The sequence below is a fragment of the Oncorhynchus mykiss genome, chromosome 12 (genome assembly GCF_013265735.2).
Source record: "Oncorhynchus mykiss isolate Arlee chromosome 12, USDA_OmykA_1.1, whole genome shotgun sequence".
Lineage (NCBI taxonomy): Eukaryota > Metazoa > Chordata > Actinopteri > Salmoniformes > Salmonidae > Oncorhynchus > Oncorhynchus mykiss.
The window spans coordinates 88,584,418-88,602,572 of NC_048576.1; the positions used below are offsets into that span (position 1 = coordinate 88,584,418).

General features: G+C 46.7%; 2 protein-coding genes across 2 annotated transcripts in view; one reads left to right on the forward strand and one right to left on the reverse strand.

Moving 5' to 3' along the window:
• The window catches only part of LOC110487025 (cAMP-dependent protein kinase type I-beta regulatory subunit-like), a 55,649-nt gene that overhangs the window by 34,689 nt on the left and 2,805 nt on the right, over positions 1-18,155 (reverse strand). The gene's annotated exons all lie outside the window — the stretch shown is intronic.
• LOC110485270 (dynein assembly factor 5, axonemal) overlaps positions 1-18,155 on the forward strand; it is a 111,929-nt gene that overhangs the window by 23,575 nt on the left and 70,199 nt on the right. Inside the window, exon 2 of the mRNA XM_036939077.1 lies at positions 16,360-16,508. Coding sequence (XP_036794972.1) covers positions 16,415-16,508 — 94 coding nt within the window. The 5' untranslated portion in view covers positions 16,360-16,414. The remainder of the gene's footprint in view (positions 1-16,359; positions 16,509-18,155) is intronic.

Genomic DNA, 18,155 nt, shown 5'->3' on the forward strand with positions numbered 1-18,155 from the left:
AGCAGCCTCAGCCTGTTTCATCTCTCTGGGTAGAAAGCAGAAAGCCAGCAGGCTGGCCCAGCAGCCTCAGCCTGTTTCATCTCTCTGGGTAGAAAGCAGAAAGCCAACAGGCTGGCCCAGCAGCCTCAGCCTGTTTCATCTCTCTGGGTAGAAAGCAGAAAGCCAGCAGGTTGGCCCAGCAGCCTCAGCCTGTTTCATCTCTCTGGGTAGAAAGCAGAAAGCCAGCAGGCTGGCCCAGCAGCCTCAGCCTGTTCCATCTCTCTGGGTAGAAAGCAGAAAGCCAGCAGGTTGGCCCAGCAGCCTCAGCCTGTTTCATCTCTCTGGGTAGAAAGCAGAAAGCCAGCAGGTTGGCCCAGCAGCCTCAGCCTGTTTCATCTCTCTGGGTAGAAAGCAGAAAGCCAGCAGGTTGGCCCAGCAGCCTCAGCCTGTTTCATCTCTCTGGGTAGAAAGCAGAAAGCCAGCAGGCTGGCCCAGCAGCCTCAGCCTGTTCCATCTCTCTGGGTAGAAAGCAGAAAGCCAGCAGGCTGGCCCAGCAGCCTCAGCCTGTTTCATCTCTCTGGGTAGAAAGCAGAAAGCCAGCAGGTTGGCCCAGCAGCCTCAGCCTGTTTCATCTCTCTGGGTAGAAAGCAGAAAGCCAGCAGGTTGGCCCAGCAGCCTCAGCCTGTTCCATCTCTCTGGGTAGAAAGCAGAAAGCCAGCAGGCTGGCCCAGCAGCCTCAGCCTGTTCCATCTCTCTGGGTAGAAAGCAGAAAGCCAGCAGGCTGGCCCAGCAGCCTCAGCCTGTTTCATCTCTCTGGGTAGAAAGCAGAAAGCCAGCAGGCTGGCCCAGCAGCCTCAGCCTGTTCCATCTCTCTGGGTAGAAAGCAGAAAGCCAGCAGGCTGGCCCAGCAGCCTCAGCCTGTTTCATCTCTCTGGGTAGAAAGCAGAAAGCCAGCAGGTTGGCCCAGCAGCCTCAGCCTGTTTCATCTCTCTGGGTAGAAAGCAGAAAGCCAGCAGGCTGGCCCAGCAGCCTCAGCCTGTTCCATCTCTCTGGGTAGAAAGCAGAAAGCCAGCAGGCTGGCCCAGCAGCCTCAGTCTGTTCCATCTCTCTGGGTAGAAAGCAGAAAGCCAGCAGGTTGGCCCAGCAGCCTCAGCCTGTTTCATCTCTCTGGGTAGAAAGCAGAAAGCCAGCAGGCTGGCCCAGCAGCCTCAGCCTGTTCCTTCTCTCTGGGTAGAAAGCAGAAAGCCAGCAGGCTGGCCCAGCAGCCTCAGCCTGTTTCATCTCTCTGAGTAGAAAGCAGAAAGCCAGCAGGCTGGCCCAGCAGCCTCAGCCTGTTTCATCTCTCTGAGTAGAAAGCAGAAAGCCAGCAGGCTGGCCCAGCAGCCTCAGCCTGTTTCATCTCTCTGGGTAGAAAGCAGAAAGCCAGCAGGCTGGCCCAGCAGCCTCAGCCTGTTTCATCTCTCTGGGTAGAAAGCAGAAAGCCAGCAGGTTGGCCCAGCAGCCTCAGCCTGTTTCATCTCTCTGGGTAAAAAGCAGAAAGCCAGCAGGCTGGCCCAGCAGCCTCAGCCTGTTCCATCTCTCTGGGTAGAAAGCAGAAAGCCAGCAGGCTGGCCCAGCAGCCTCAGCCTGTTTCATCTCTCTGGGTAGAAAGCAGAAAGCCAGCAGGCTGGCCCAGCAGCCTCAGCCTGTTTCATCTCTCTGGGTAGAAAGCAGAAAGCCAGCAGGCTGGCCCAGCAGCCTCAGCCTGTTTCATCTCTCTGGGTAGAAAGCAGAAAGCCAGCAGGCTGGCCCAGCAGCCTCAGTCTGTTCCATCTCTCTGGGTAGAAAGCAGAAAGCCAGCAGGCTGGCCCAGCAGCCTCAGCCTGTTCCATCTCTCTGGGTAGAAAGCAGAAAGCCAGCAGGCTGGCCCAGCAGCCTCAGCCTGTTTCATCTCTCTGGGTAGAAAGCAGAAAGCCAGCTGCCTGGCCCAGCAGCCTCAGCCTGTTTCATCTCTCTGGGTAGAAAGCAGAAAGCCAGCTGCCTGGCCCAGCAGCCTCAGCCTGTTTCATCTCTCTGGGTAGAAAGCAGAAAGCCAGCTGCCTGGCCCAGCAGCCTCAGCCTGTTTCATCTCTCTGGGTAGAAAGCAGAAAGCCAGCAGGCTGGCCCAGCAGCCTCAGCCTGTTTCATCTCTCTGAGTAGAAAGCAGAAAGCCAGCAGCCTGGCCCAGCAGCCTCAGCCTGTTTCATCTCTCTGGGTAGAAAGCAGAAAGCCAGCAGGCTGGCCCAGCAGCCTCAGTCTGTTCCATCTCTCTGGGTAGAAAGCAGAAAGCCAGCAGGCTGGCCCAGCAGCCTCAGTCTGTTCCATCTCTCTGGGTAGAAAGCAGAAAGCCAACAGGCTGGCCCAGCAGCCTCAGTCTGTTTCATCTCTCTGGGTAGAAAGCAGAAAGCCAGCAGGCTGGCCCAGCAGCCTCAGCCTGTTTCATCTCTCTGAGTAGAAAGCAGAAAGCCAACAGGCTGGCCCAGCAGCCTCAGCCTGTTTCATCTCTCTGAGTAGAAAGCAGAAAGCCAGCAGGCTGGCCCAGCAGCCTCAGCCTGTTTCATCTCTCTGGGTAGAAAGCAGAAAGCCAGCAGGCTGGCCCAGCAGCCTCAGCCTGTTTCATCTCTCTGGGTAGAAAGCAGAAAGCCAGCAGGCTGGCCCAGCAGCCTCAGCCTGTTTCATCTCTCTGAGTAGAAAGCAGAAAGCCAGCAGCCTGGCCCAGCAGCCTCAGCCTGTTTCATCTCTCTGGGTAGAAAGCAGAAAGCCAGCAGGCTGGCCCAGCAGCCTCAGTCTGTTCCATCTCTCTGGGTAGAAAGCAGAAAGCCAGCAGGCTGGCCCAGCAGCCTCAGTCTGTTCCATCTCTCTGGGTAGAAAGCAGAAAGCCAGCAGGCTGGCCCAGCAGCCTCAGCCTGTTTCATCTCTCTGGGTAGAAAGCAGAAAGCCAGCAGGCTGGCCCAGCAGCCTCAGCCTGTTTCATCTCTCTGAGTAGAAAGCAGAAAGCCAGCAGCCTGGCCCAGCAGCCTCAGCCTGTTTCATCTCTCTGGGTAGAAAGCAGAAAGCCAGCAGGTTGGCCCAGCAGCCTCAGCCTGTTTCATCTCTCTGGGTAGAAAGCAGAAAGCCAGCAGGCTGGCCCAGCAGCCTCAGCCTGTTCCATCTCTCTGGGTAGAAAGCAGAAAGCCAGCAGGCTGGCCCAGCAGCCTCAGCCTGTTTCATCTCTCTGGGTAGAAAGCAGAAAGCCAGCAGGCTGGCCCAGCAGCCTCAGCCTGTTTCATCTCTCTGGGTAGAAAGCAGAAAGCCAGCAGGCTGGCCCAGCAGCCTCAGCCTGTTTCATCTCTCTGGGTAGAAAGCAGAAAGCCAGCAGGCTGGCCCAGCAGCCTCAGCCTGTTTCATCTCTCTGGGTAGAAAGCAGAAAGCCAGCAGGTTGGCCCAGCAGCCTCAGCCTGTTCCATATCTCTGGGTAGAAAGCAGAAAGCCAGCAGGCTGGCCCAGCAGCCTCAGCCTGTTTCATCTCTCTGGGTAGAAAGCAGAAAGCCAGCAGGCTGGCCCAGCAGCCTCAGCCTGTTTCATCTCTCTGGGTAGAAAGCAGAAAGCCAGCAGGTTGGCCCAGCAGCCTCAGCCTGTTCCATATCTCTGGGTAGAAAGCAGAAAGCCAGCAGGCTGGCCCAGCAGCCTCAGCCTGTTTCATCTCTCTGGGTAGAAAGCAGAAAGCCAGCAGGCTGGCCCAGCAGCCTCAGCCTGTTTCATCTCTCTGGGTAGAAAGCAGAAAGCCAGCAGGCTGGCCCAGCAGCCTCAGTCTGTTCCATCTCTCTGGGTAGAAAGCAGAAAGCCAGCAGGCTGGCCCAGCAGCCTCAGCCTGTTTCATCTCTCTGGGTAGAAAGCAGAAAGCCAGCAGGCTGGCCCAGCAGCCTCAGCCTGTTTCATCTCTCTGAGTAGAAAGCAGAAAGCCAGCAGGCTGGCCCAGCAGCCTCAGCCTGTTTCATCTCTCTGGGTAGAAAGCAGAAAGCCAGCAGGCTGGCCCAGCAGCCTCAGCCTGTTTCATCTCTCTGGGTAGAAAGCAGAAAGCCAGCAGGCTGGCCCAGCAGCCTCAGCCTGTTTCATCTCTCTGGGTAGAAAGCAGAAAGCCAGCAGGCTGGCCCAGCAGCCTCAGCCTGTTTCATCTCTCTGGGTAGAAAGCAGAAAGCCAGCAGGCTGGCCCAGCAGCCTCAGCCTGTTCCATATCTCTGGGTAGAAAGCAGAAAGCCAGCAGGCTGGCCCAGCAGCCTCAGTCTGTTCCATCTCTCTGGGTAGAAAGCAGAAAGCCAGCAGGCTGGCCCAGCAGCCTCAGCCTGTTCCATATCTCTGGGTAGAAAGCAGAAAGCCAGCAGGCTGGCCCAGCAGCCTCAGTCTGTTCCATCTCTCTGGGTAGAAAGCAGAAAGCCAACAGGCTGGCCCAGCAGCCTCAGCCTGTTTCATCTCTCTGAGTAGAAAGCAGAAAGCCAGCAGGCTGGCCCAGCAGCCTCAGCCTGTTTCATCTCTCTGAGTAGAAAGCAGAAAGCCAGCAGGAATTCTTGTGGGCAGAGAAAGACTTAGACTGTGACTAGTACAGCTTCAAACACTTAAACTTAGGAACGGGACATCTGGTAGAAATGGAATGTGTGTGTGTGTGTGTGAGTGAGTGAGTGAGTGAGTGAGTGAGTGAGTGAGTGAGTGAGTGAGTGAGTGAGTGAGTGAGTGAGTGAGTGAGTGAGTGAGTGAGAGAGAGAAACCAGGTTTAAGTGGAAAGATGGTGGAGGGATGAATGGATGGAGAAAGAGGGAGGGAAGGATGGATGAGAGGAAGGAGAAAGAAAGTGATGGAGGGAGTTAAGGGAGAGAAGGAGGGAGAGAGAGAGAGAGAGAGAGTGAGGTGATATTTACATAGGAGACATTATCCCAGTGATAGCTGCAGGTGGTTGTGATCAGGCAGGAGGAGAGCATGAGACCAAGACTCATGACAACAGCACGTAGAAGACAGTGAACGCTTCACAAATAAATCTATTATTGGCTGCATAAAATCACGATAATGAGTGAGTGTGCACTGCCCGTGTGTGCGGGTGTGTGTGTGTGCGGGTGTGTGTATGTGCGGATGTGTGTATGCATGTGTGTGCCTGAATGAGTATGTGTTTGTGTGTGTTAAGGTTAGTTTTTTACAGCACTGAAAATCATACTGTTGGTATTTCGAAATACCCCGGTATACGGTGTGTGTGTGTGTGTGTGTGTGTGTGTGTGTGTGTGTGTGTGTGTGTGTGTGTATAGTCATGATGGTACAGCAAGCTGAGATCCCAGCTGTGAGGTGAGCAGTACTGACCTGTTGTCTAATCAGCCTGTTCCTGGGTCTAATCAGCCTGTTCCTGTTGTATAAGACAGACCTGTTAAAATCCATCCATCCACAGACACACACTGACAGTCACAGTCAGTGAGACAACAAGCCAGACCACAGCCTCTCATCACCTGGGACAGAACCACTGACTGTCCTGCTACTCCTCTCCTCCTCTCTTCTCAGGGTTGATTAAGCCAACAACTCATACACACAGTGGAGGAGGTGGTGGTGAATGGTGGTGGGCTCCTTCCACCAAATGAGTCCCTTTTGCATCCCTTTGATATTTGAAGTAGAAAATCTGCACCAACATTGAATTTGAAAAGCCACTTCTATTAAGTGGCCTTTAATATAGGCTACATGGAAAATTCAACAACTCAGATTTTCATATGAATAAATACTTGCTAAAGCATTTTGACATGTCCCTCTGTGTCCCTCTGTGCCCCTCTGTGCCCCTCTGTGTCCCTCTGTGTCCCTCTGTGACTTCTAGGAAGATTTAACCCACTTTTTCACCATGACAAAGTCAAAGTCATTTCTGAAGATTTTCTGAAGAACTCTCGTTTTACTGTTCAACTATTCCTTTAAAAATGTGTTTTTAATAAACATTGAACAATAGTGTAATCATAGTGTAAAACCAGTTGAGCTTTCTGATGTTTTGTGGTGAGAAACTGAGTCGAGCATAAAACGTCACCCCTGTTCCCCAGACTGTAGATACACAGGCTGGAAATGGTTTAACAATACATTAAAAAAGGTTTGCATTCAATTTCTCCTCCCTGTTGCACACAACATACTTCCATTACCCCATTATAAGGGGATTTACGGGTGATTTAAGACATATTCAACCCTGTTACGGTCAACCCCTGTTACGGTCAACCCCTGTTACGGTCAACCCCTGTTACGGTCAACCCCTGTTACGGTCAACCCCTGTTACGGTTAACCCCTGTTACAGTCAACCCCTGTTACAGTCAACCCCTGTTACAGTCAACCCCTGGTACGGTCAACCCCTCTTACGGTCAACCCCTCTTACGGTCAACCCCTCTTACGGTCAACCCCTCTTACAGTCAACCCTCTAACAGTCAACCCTCTCACAGTCAACCCTCCCACAGTCAACCCTGTTACATTATTGGGCACTTACTATAGTCATGTTTTTATTTAACCTCTTAAGATGGGAAACATGTTTTTATTAAGTTGAACATGTGCTCTTTATGACAGAATGTTCAAATTAAGTGTAATCACTACCCACACTACCCAAAAGGGACTCCTTTGGTGGGCCGATCCAGCAGCACATTGTTAATATAATCACCCAGCTTTACCTGCTTGCCTCCGATCCTCCTGGAGCCTCATGGCCCTTACGACTGCTACCATGTCCCTTCCTTACAGCCTTTATGTTATCCTAGTACGCCACCGGTTCATAGCCCTGTGCTGTTGATGTGAACACTGTGTACTTGCTGCAGGCTCCAGGACTCATGATGGGCCAGGTGATCATCTAATTCTCCCCTGCAGGGCCAGCCTGACCCAATCAATGGGTCTCTCCATAACATAAGGAGAGAGAGAGAGAGAGAGAGAGAGAGAGAGGGCAGCTGGTCTCACACTCTCTGACGCACAACAGCGACCTGAGGCCGGCAGGCAGGCAGGCCTGGTGTGTGTGTGTGTGTGTGTGGTTAGATGTTTCAGCAGATACACACAGCACCCTCAGAGGTCTGGAGCAGCATTGATAACATTAGCCTGCTGATTCCCTGTATGGTGTTCTGAGCAGTAACAGAGAGGGTAAAGGCCTCGACCACCTCCACTCTACAGTCAATGGATCAGTCTCCACTCTACAGTCAATGGATCAGTCTCCACTCTACAGTCAATGGATCAGTCTCCACTCTACAGTCAATGGATCTGTCTCCACTCTACAGTCAATGGACGTTCCAAAATGTCTGACCTGCTGTTAGCTGCCACTGAACCAGAACTGAACTGTTTCTGGGCCTGCTGCTACAAAACAACACTCACTCACTCAGAGGAGAGCAGAGGAGATGGAGCCATAGAGAGCCTGAGAGGGGCCTCACACAGATACAGGGAAACAGATTCACAAAGCAAATGTGCATCGGCCCAATGTGGGCAGCTTACATCATGCCAATTGTGGACGTTTGCTGGGAAAAGAAGGGCTTATTTCAAGCAAAGTGAGGGCTGCCCTCAACAGATATGGGCTGCCCTCACCAGATATGGGCTGCCCTCACCAGATATGGGCTGCCCTCACCAGATATGGGCTGCCCTCACCAGATATGGGCTGCCCACACCAGATATGGGCTGCCCTCACCAGATATGGGCTGCCCTCACCAGATATGGGCTGCCCACACCAGATATGGGCTGCCCTCACCAGATATGGGCTGCCCTCACCAGATATGGGCTGCCCACACTGGCCCACACTGGACCAGATTCAGATTCACATCAACTTTATTATCCCACCAGGGGCAAATTCATTTGGTCATGTGTTTAAAAAAAACAGTACATTAAACATGAAAACACAGAAACTACACCAAATAATTCATTCAAAGTGCTATAGCTACACATTTAAAGTGAAAGTGCAATATGGCTGTTGGAATAAAGAGTCCCCATATCTATCTGTTTTCATTTTCTTTTGAAGAAGAAGTCTCTTTTCCCTTGTCGGGCTGCTGCTGTGACTGAGTTTTGAGTGAAGGGGAAGGGTACTGCCCTGTAAAATGCTTTCACGTTTTAGGAGGGTGAGTTTTGAGTGAAGGGGAAGGGTACTGCCCTGTAAAATGCTTCCACATTTTAGGAGGGTGAGTTTTGAGTACAGGTTGGTGGCTGATTCGTGATCTATACCGATTGTAATTCCCGCAGTCTATAATCAAGCGCTGAAGCTTGACTTGGTCTTGAACTCGCATGTTTCCAAACACGCATATCAGACCAAAGGACAGCACACACTGCAGGACAGATTTATAGAACATTTGTAAGATAAAGCGGGCGACATTAAAATGTTTCATTTCGCGTTAAAAAAACCTTCTCTGTTGCAATTTCTTTATCTTTGCAAAGGCACAGTCATTGAATTTCAGTTTGTCTATTTAGATTCCCAGGTACTTCTATGTGGTCACTCTATCGACTGATTCCCCGTTAATCTTTGTCGGGGGTAGTGGAGTTTTGTTCCTTCTGAAATCAATTTCCAGCTCTTTTGTTTTCTTAACGTTTATTTCAAGAAAGTGATCTGCACACCACTGGATGAATTGAGCCATTTCTCTGACAAAACCTTGACGAGAGGCTTGGTCTGGCTGGAGGAAACCCACAACAGCGGTGTTATCTGCATATTTAAAAAACATGTGGGCTGCGTCAGAGGCTTGACAATCGTTTGTGTACAGCGTGTACCGTATCGGTTAAAGTACGCAACCTTGAGGGGCTCCCGTATTCACCGTTCTAGATGTAGAGATGGCAGAGTTAAACTTCACTTGTTGAGTACGGTTCACAAGGAAACTATTAATCCACTTGATCAGTAGAGAGTTGACCAATGCCTTGGGGTCCAATGTGGAGGCGATGAGCAACCGGCATCGGCCCACTATGGGAAGCTTACGCAACAATAAAATAACAATAATGAGGCTATCTACAGGGGGTACTGGTACTGAGTAAATGTGTGGGGTTGCAGGTTAGTTGAGGTAATTGAGGTAATATGTACATGTAGGTAGGGGTAAAGTTACTATGCATAGATAATAGATAATAAACAGCGAGCAGCAGCAGTATAAAGAAAAAATGGGGGTCAATGCAAATAGTCCAGGTAGCCATTTGGTTAGCTGTTAAGAAGCCTTTTGGACCTAGACTTGGCGCTCCAGTACTACTTTCCCTGCGGTAGCAGAGAGAACAGTCTATGACGAAGGTGGCTAGAATCTTTGGCAATTTCTAGGGTCTTCCTCTGACACGGTAATGCAACCAGTCAGGATGCTCTCATTGGTGCAGCTGTAGAACTTTTTGAGGATCTGAGGACCCATGCCAAATCTTTTCAATAGGATGCCATTTGGGTCGGGCTCCTTGACTTCCTCTCAATGGAGTTATAGCTGTGTTTTTCCTAGTTATAGGCAATAACTGGTCAGCGTCTCAAATGGCAGCCTATTTACCATGTAGTGCACTACTTTTGACCAGGGCCCATAGTCAAAAGTAGTCAAAAGTAGTGCACTACATGGTAAACAGTGTACCATTTGGGATGCAGCCGTGGCCCTACACATGGGTCATTAATAATATTGTGGATGCTTCTTGGCTAGGGCTAGGGCTGGAGCTGGAACTGGGGCTGCTGCACAGACCATCAAAGAACATCATTAAAAAGCATGAATGGATGAAAGAGAATGAATGGCCCTAAACTGTTATTTCACACAAAGCCCTCCTACTGTAACTTCTGCCAAGTAAACAGACACACAGACATCACATTAGCCCAGGGGTTCAACAACGTGTTGGCCCACGACCACATTTTGATATCCATATGTAATCAACAGCCAATGTTAACTTTCTTCATTGGAGCTATGACAGTCTATTACAAATCAGTCTGGCAGTACTACTGACTGTATTTACATCTGAAGGAAGTCTGGTTTGAAGTGACTGAAATGCATCAGAAAGGTATTGGGAAGTTCAGAAGATTATCAGCCAATGATTTTGTATATTCTGTGTAGAAAAGAACATCATCATAGATGCTGGTCTTTTCCCCTGTCTGATTTAGTGCCTGGTCTTGTCCACTCTGTTCTAGTCAGTCCTGCGCAGCTTTTGTCATTGTAAAGGGAAACAGAGGACCCATACAGTCACTTCAGAAAGTATTCACACCCCTTGACTTTTTCCACATTTTGTTGTGTTACAGCCTACATTTAAAATTGATTACATGTTTATATTGTGTCACCGGTCTACACAGAAATACCCCATAATGCCAAAGCAGAATTATGTTCTCAGGGATTTCACCATGAGGCCAATGGTGATTTTAAAACAGTTACAGAGTTGAATGGCTGTGATAGGAGATAACGGAGGCTGGATCAACAACCTTGTAGTTACTCCACAATACGAACATAAATGACAGAGTGAAAAGAAAGATGCCTGTACAGAATAAAATACATTCCAAAACATGCACTCTCTTTGAAATGAACTTTTTGTCCAGAATACAAAGTGTTATGTTTTGGGCAAATCCAACACAACACATCACTGAGTACCACTCTTCATATTTTCAAACATGGTGGTGGCTGCATCATGTTATGGGTATCCTTGTCATCAGCAAGGACTATGTTTTTTGTGGAGGGGGATAAAAATAAACAGAATGTAGCTAATCACATGAAAAATCCTAGAGAAAAACTTGGGTTCAGTCTTGCTATGGTCATGTTCTGACCATAGTTCTTTTGTGTTTTCCTTGTTTTAGTGTTGGTCAGGACGTGAGCTGGGTGGGCACTCTATGTTGTGTGTCTAGTTTGTCTATTTCTATGTTTGGCCTGATATAGTTCTCAATCAGAGGCAGGTGTTAGTCATTGTCTCTGATTGGGAACCATATTTAGGTAGCCTGTTTTGTTTTACCTTTATTTAACTAGGCAAGTCAGTTAAGAACAAATTCTTATTTTCAATGACGGCCTAGTGGGTTAACTGCCTGTTCAGGGGCAGAACGACAGATTTGTACCTTGTCAGCTCGGGGATATGAACTTGCAACCGTTCGGTTACTAGTCCAACGCTCTAACCACTAGGCCACCCTGCTGTTGGGTTTGATGGGTGATTGTTTCCGTGTCTGTTTTTCGGTTTTCACATTTATTGTTTTGTATTTTTGTAGTGTTTTCGGTTATCGTCTATATTAAAGATGTTTAACACTAACCACGCTGCATTTTGATCCTCCTCTCCTTCAGCGGAAGAAAGGAGCCATGGATGGAATCAGAGCAGTCAGCGAAGTTGAGGTGTGCGTCTGAGAATGTTGAAGAGTTATTGGACAGATTGGAGGAGAGTGAACGGATGGGAGATGAGACATTCGAGGAGTAGTTGATGTAATTGGAGGAGAGTGAAGAGAGAGAGCTGTTGGTTTGGCGTAGTATGCACGCCATTCGCCCTGAGGAGCGTGTTAGCTGTCCGATGCCACCTGTGTCAGTTCCTTGTACTCAGCCTGAGACTTGTGTTAGAGTTCCGGAAGATTTGATGCCGGCTATACACACCAGGTCTCCAGTACACCTTCACAAGTGCGACACGCTACCCCTCAGTCCTGAGCTACCTCTCAGTCCTGAGCTACCTCTCAGTCCTGAGCTACCCCTCAGGCCTGAGCTACCCCTCGTCATGAGCTACCCCTCGGTCATGAGCTACCCCTCGGTCATGAGCTACCCCTCGGTCCTGAGCTACCTCAGTCCCGAGCTGCCCCTCAGTATAGTGGGGCCCTTTGTTAGGGTTCCTAGGCCAAGGTCGGCGGCGAGGGTCGCCACTCAAAGGACGCTAAGGAGGTGGACAAAGACAATGATGGAGTGGGGTCCCGAGGAAAATCCAACCCGGAGGTGCTGTTTTTCCTGAAAGCTCTCTGTTCCATTGCCTGCCTTCGCTCCATTTAAAGGAATATCAACCAGATTCCTTTTCCTATGGCTTCCACATGTTGTGAACAGTCTTTAGACATATTTTCAGGCTTTTATTTTGAAAAATGAGCGAGAAAGTTCACACATCGCGTCATTGGATGGCTGGGTGCCAGCAGCGTTTTGCATGCGCAACAGCTTGGAGCAGACATTTTCTCTCTCTCCTATTGAAGAAGCTACAGTCCGGTTGAAATATTATTGATTATATATTGTAAAAACAACCTGAGGATTGATTATAAAAAAACACTTGACATGTTTCTAAGAACGTTACGGATACTATTTGGAATTTTCGTCTGTGGAATTCTGAACATAACGCGTTTGGTCTGCTGAGAGATATGTCCTTACATAAACGCTTGGTATGCTTTCGCCAAAAAGCTTTTTTGAAATCTGACACGCCAGGTGGATTAACAACAAGCTAAACTGTGTTTTGCTATATTGCACTTGTGATTTCATGAAAATTTAATATTTTTACTAATTTAATTTGAATTTGGCACTCTGCAATTCAGCGGATGTTGACGAAAATGATCCCGCTAATGGGATGGGTGCATCAAGAAGTTAAAAACAGTAGCACTGTCAAAGCTGTACAAAAAAAGTCTGCATAAAAGCAAACACTGGCCACGAACTATATGTTTTCAATACCGCGTTGGTAAAAAAAAGAATAATTTGTTTAACCGCAACTTCTGGGGTAGCTATCTTTAACTTGGTACCTAGCTAGCACCAATAGAACCAACCTGAAAACAATGCCCAGTAGAAACTGCAGTCATTTTCATTATTCTTAGCAATGATTTAGGAATCCTTGTGAGTAAGTATTAGCTAAATTGGAACTTGTTGTTTGTCTATTGAATTTGAACTTCAGTTCATTAAAATAAATAGCTAGGACGCTACTTAACCCTGTTGCCCAAAGCTAACGTTATAAGCAGCCAGCTAGCTTCATCTGGCTAGTGATGCTCGACCGGACCGGGTTATGTGTTGTGAAGCTAGCCACAATACGGATTAGGCACAATAGTGGAATTTGCGGTTTGCCTTCAAAATAAGAGTTTGTCATTGACAGTGATGCATATGAATACAAATAGTAGAATTATGCCATACTTTTATTTTGAAGGCTTTTATTTTGAACGCAAAGTCCACTGTTGTGGCTAATCCTTATTGTGGCTAGCTTCACATAGATGAAGCTGCCCACCATTAATCAAATAAGAACTGTCTTATAAATGAGGGTTATTTTAGATGATGACACCTAGCTATATAGTTAGCTAGCTAAAAAAGATTGTCATTTTGCTATGTTTTGGGGGAAAAACGTTGTTTGCATCCATGAGCTAGCTAGCTTTTTTTTATGGCCAGCACTGTAGGTGTGCCAGACAACTTTACCAGCATCATAGCATACGTATCGATGAATCGTTGTGACATATGAAATACGAGTGATAATGTGTAAGAACTACGTAAAACAATTATGAGCGCGTTAAATTATTGTGACGTGCAGTCATATTCAGGTCCTGATTGGTCAACAAGCTTAATTGACACGTCAAATAGTGTTAAATTGTATATTTTGTTGACATGCAAGGACCAAAACGGCATTCCATAGCAAAGACACAAATGACGTTTCATAGAAATCCTGGTTGAGAATAAAACGACTGAACAAATAAACAACGTAACAGCAAATAAGTGAAAGAAATAGGTTTTGATTATGTTTTACTGGTAATGGGGACATACGTAAATGCCAACAAAATAACTTTTTGGTCAGTGTGGTGTGTGTGTGTAACCTTCATTTAACTAGGCAAGTCAGTTAAGAACAAATTCTTATTTACAATGATGGCCTACCCCGGCCAAACCCTGACGACGCTGGGTCAATTGTGCGCCCAATCACGGCCGGATGTGATACAGCCTGGATTTCAACCAGGGAATGTAGTGACTTCTCTCACACTGAGATGAAGTGCCTTAGACCGCTGCATCCATGTGTGTGGGTTAACTATTTAAACTGTACTAGAATACTTAAAAGGCTGCAAAAAATGTTAAATATCGGTATCGAGTTGTTTGGGCAAGGAAAATATTGGTATCGGCCAAAAATGTCATATCGGTGCATCACTACTTGGGTTCCGTGACTATTAAATACAGAGTTGGAGGCTATCTGTTCTCTGGTTGCCTAGGTTACCCCCTCAGATGGGTGATAGGGGAGAAAAGTTGAATAACACCCGTACAGACTAGAACAGAACCCACGTCATCAACTACTGATGAAGGAGAGCCTGACAAAGCAAGAGAAAGAGAGGCAGAGAGATAAATAGAAGTGAGAAATAGAGAAGAGCGGGATGGTGATGAAAATGATTTAAAAGCCACTCCTTTCATTTCAACTCTTCTCCTCTGAGTGCAGAGAGAGACAGTCTGTCAGAGGCTAGATCATCTGTCAACAGCTCATCTGTAAGGCACAGAACATTCTCTCCCAAACACGGAGAGAGTAAGTGAATGAGTGACTGTCTGTGTGTGTGTGTTTGAGAGAGAGAAAGCGAGAAGGGAGTCATATAGTGCTGAGTGATTCGTGCTTTTTAAGGTCGGTTTTCGGTTTTGATTAGTTGGGTTGAATGCTGTAACAGAATAAACCAATTAAGTCCCATGATGGTAGTTACTGCCCATTGCTGCTTATCACGTATAAACCATCAGTTATTCACTGTAATGATGGGCGGTGAGTCGGGAGCAGGTGAAACGGTTTAATAAAACGACACTAACATAAAGCAGAATGCCAATACACAAGAACTATACCAACTGGTGAGTGAACATGGGAGAGTGACATATAAAGGGCAGGAAATGATGAAGGTAATGGAGTCCAGGTGTGAATCATAATGTGAATCATAATGATTCACAGGTGCGCGTAATGATGAGTGCCAGGTGTACATAATGATGAATCCCAGGACCGGTGGTTAGAACTCTGGCGACGTCGTACGCCGGAGGGGAGAAGCAGGTGCAGACGTGACATTCACATTACTAAAATATTTCAGTTGTTGTGTATATTGCATTGGTTTTATTTGATGACTTTATTATTTCATTTACAAGTCCTCATCTCTACAACTGCTGCCTATGCTGTCTGACAAAAATCAGTATTTTAGTAGTTCTTTAAAGTAAATAAGGCATACTTTATGACTGCTGAATACCAACTATCAATCACTTAGCTCATGTATTTTCAGGTCGAGATACCTCGCAAAGCAACAGATGCTCTCTATATCACTTCACGATCGTGCATTTTCCTGTCTCTTCCGTAGCAGGCATTAAACAAACACAGACCGGACAAGTAGATGCGCAATGGATTATTGTCATTGTAGTTAATTACCACATTTTATGCGCTAATCTATGTGGAATATTGGCCTGTTGGAAACTACGACTCCCTTCTACATCACACAGTTCAGGCTGGATCTGATTTACCTCTAGAGAAACGGTGCAATGTGCACATTGAGCTCACAGAAGAAAAAGAAAAAAACTAAATGGAATTAAAATAACTGAACCGAGGTCAGTCAAATAGTTGTTTAATAAACAAAAAATAACCAAAATATCTAGAATCACAGCCCATACAAAGAGAGGAGAGAAAAGAGAGAGGGAAAACAAGTTCTACACTCCAGATTCGTTCACCTCACAGCAGAACACCTCAGAGCTAGATTTAAACGTAAAAACACTGACCCAAAAGTTAATGTGTTTCAGGAAGAGCGTCTTAACCAACAGGAACATCCAAAACACATTCATCATCATCATCACATCCCTACATGAATAGAGAATCAAGTATAGAGTATAGTGTCACCCCCGATATACACACACACACACACACACCAACGTCACTTCATATATAGTAGTTACAGCCAGACAGGTCGTGTCTTTAGCGTAAGTTGTTTTGATTGTTTTCTGATGAAATTCAGCAGTCTAACCAATAATGCACTGAAATATTGGAAAGGCTGCTTAATTTCTCTCACACACAACAATCAGACTAACCAACATGGTTGGAGACATTTGTTCAATCAGAAGCGTTATTCCCGGTCCCAGTGGCTCTACTGTCTATGTGTAAACAGTGTGACTGATCATGGTCTGCTGTCTCCAAGCTGCAGCAGGGAGTTCCTCTCCAGGTTTCAGTCTGCAGTAGGCAATACAGTCAGTCTATCCTCCTCCCTCCTCCTCTCCAGGTTTCAGACTGCAGTAGGCAACACAGTCAGTCTATCCTCCTCTCTCCTCCACACTGAGAATAGAGACCCCATGGGGAGCCTGCCAGGGAAAGTCAACCCTCAGACACTGCACTGCACAATATACTGTCAAAACAAAGAGACTAGGGGGGCTAGCTAGCTAAGATAATGTCGTATAGGCTAAACTCAGGTTCTGTAAAATCATGTAAACTTGATAGAAAATGGACAGGCATTCGATATCATTTGGCAGCATCTCCAATACATATGTCATGGTAAAGCCTAAGTGATCCGATTAGCATTTTAACTTTACACTCTCTCTCTCTCTGCAGCATTTTGTCTCCCTCTAGATTCAGCCCTACCAGACTAGCAACACTGTTTCACACTATGCTCCATGGTCTCCTTGACAACAGAAACCTGCTGGGGCTAGCACTGCAGCTAGGACAGGGGCACCATCCCCCACACACGTGCACATACACAGGTACGCACAGAGACACACACACACACACACACACGTGCATATACGCAGATACGCACACGTGTACCGTGCACATACACAGAGGCACATGCACAAACACACACCTCTGAACTGTAAATTATTGCGCATAAAAACCCAGCATAAAGAACTGTGGGTAGGCCAACCATAATAATCTGGAAAATGAATGAAAAAAATGGATTACAATCCTTGTGACACATGCTGTGTGCTGCACGCTCCCTGGCCTGGGTAATCCTGTATAATATCACAACACAGAAGGATGGAGGATGCACAGGATTAGTTACAGCTACAGCCGTTGTAGAGTAAAAACCTATGGTGATTTCTGGACCGGAATGAGGCCTTCTTTTAAAGCCATTGTGTAATTGAATTCGGAGTTCCAGCGACCACTCTATTCCAACACAGTGACTATAACTAACTAACTAACTAACTAACACTAATTACTGGCTTCTCGGACACAGATTAAGCCTGACTGTGCTTTTTAGTCCAGGAATAGGTTTAAAGGAGCGTTTCCTAAACTCAGTCCTCGGGATCCCAAGGGCTCCACGTTTTGGTTTTTGCCCTTAACACTACACAGCTGATTCAAATGATCAAAGCTAGATGATTAGTTGATTATTTAAATCAGCTGTGTAGTGTTAGGGTAAAAACCAAAGCATGCATTGAAGAAGTGTTTACTTACTGTGCTTGAGTCATGTGTTGGTTGTTCCATGTATTCAATGTGTTTATTATAAGCTGCTGTGGAAGACTCGTCTCAGATAAAAGACTAGAAGGGAAATATAAAGGCTACTGAGCATTTTAGAAGTCTGAGGGGTTTAGACCCTACTGAGGAACACTGCATCGCCTTAACAATGCAACTGGGTCAGAGGAATCATCAGATAGTGGTGTGTGAACCAACACACAGTAAAGTATCATCAGATGACTCACATAAACTCACACTGGGATAATCACCCCTTACGGACGCGAACGTACACACACACACGCTGCATTGACGGGAGTAGACTGGAAAACCAACCCTAGGCTCACTTCTCAGTCCTCACCTACCTCATCCCCTTTCTGTATCTGATCCGGTCACACAATCACTCCTTCTGTTGTAGACCTGGAGTCACCATGGGCTATTGGGTTGACCACCATTCAGTGTACCAGACAACTCTGTGGTCTATTCATTTCTCTGAGAGACCATTGTTTTCAAACACAGATGACACCTCAACATCAGATGACACCTCAGGCCTCTCTGTGGACAGTTCCGTAATGGGCTAAAACTTAGCATACCAACAGTTGAAAAACAGTCATAAAAAAATCACCTGATTGAGATTCTGGGTATTCTAACCAAATCCAATACCACTTAGGCCTACACATCTACTACAAAGAAAGTCATGGGAATAAAGTAAATCGAACTTGACACAAATGTAGTGAACGGAGACAGTGCAACACCACAACCAAAGTTCCCTCTAGGAAAAATAAAGATAGTCTATTCTATAAAAAAAAAAAGCTCCCTTAAAGGCAAATGTTAAAAATAAAAAAATAAAAAGTTAGAGGGAGATAAGTGTTAACTAATTGGTTTATTTTCCTCTGTTTTTATTACTACAAAACATAGAAACACATCATTTTCACATATGTTGATGTTGGGAGTGGTGC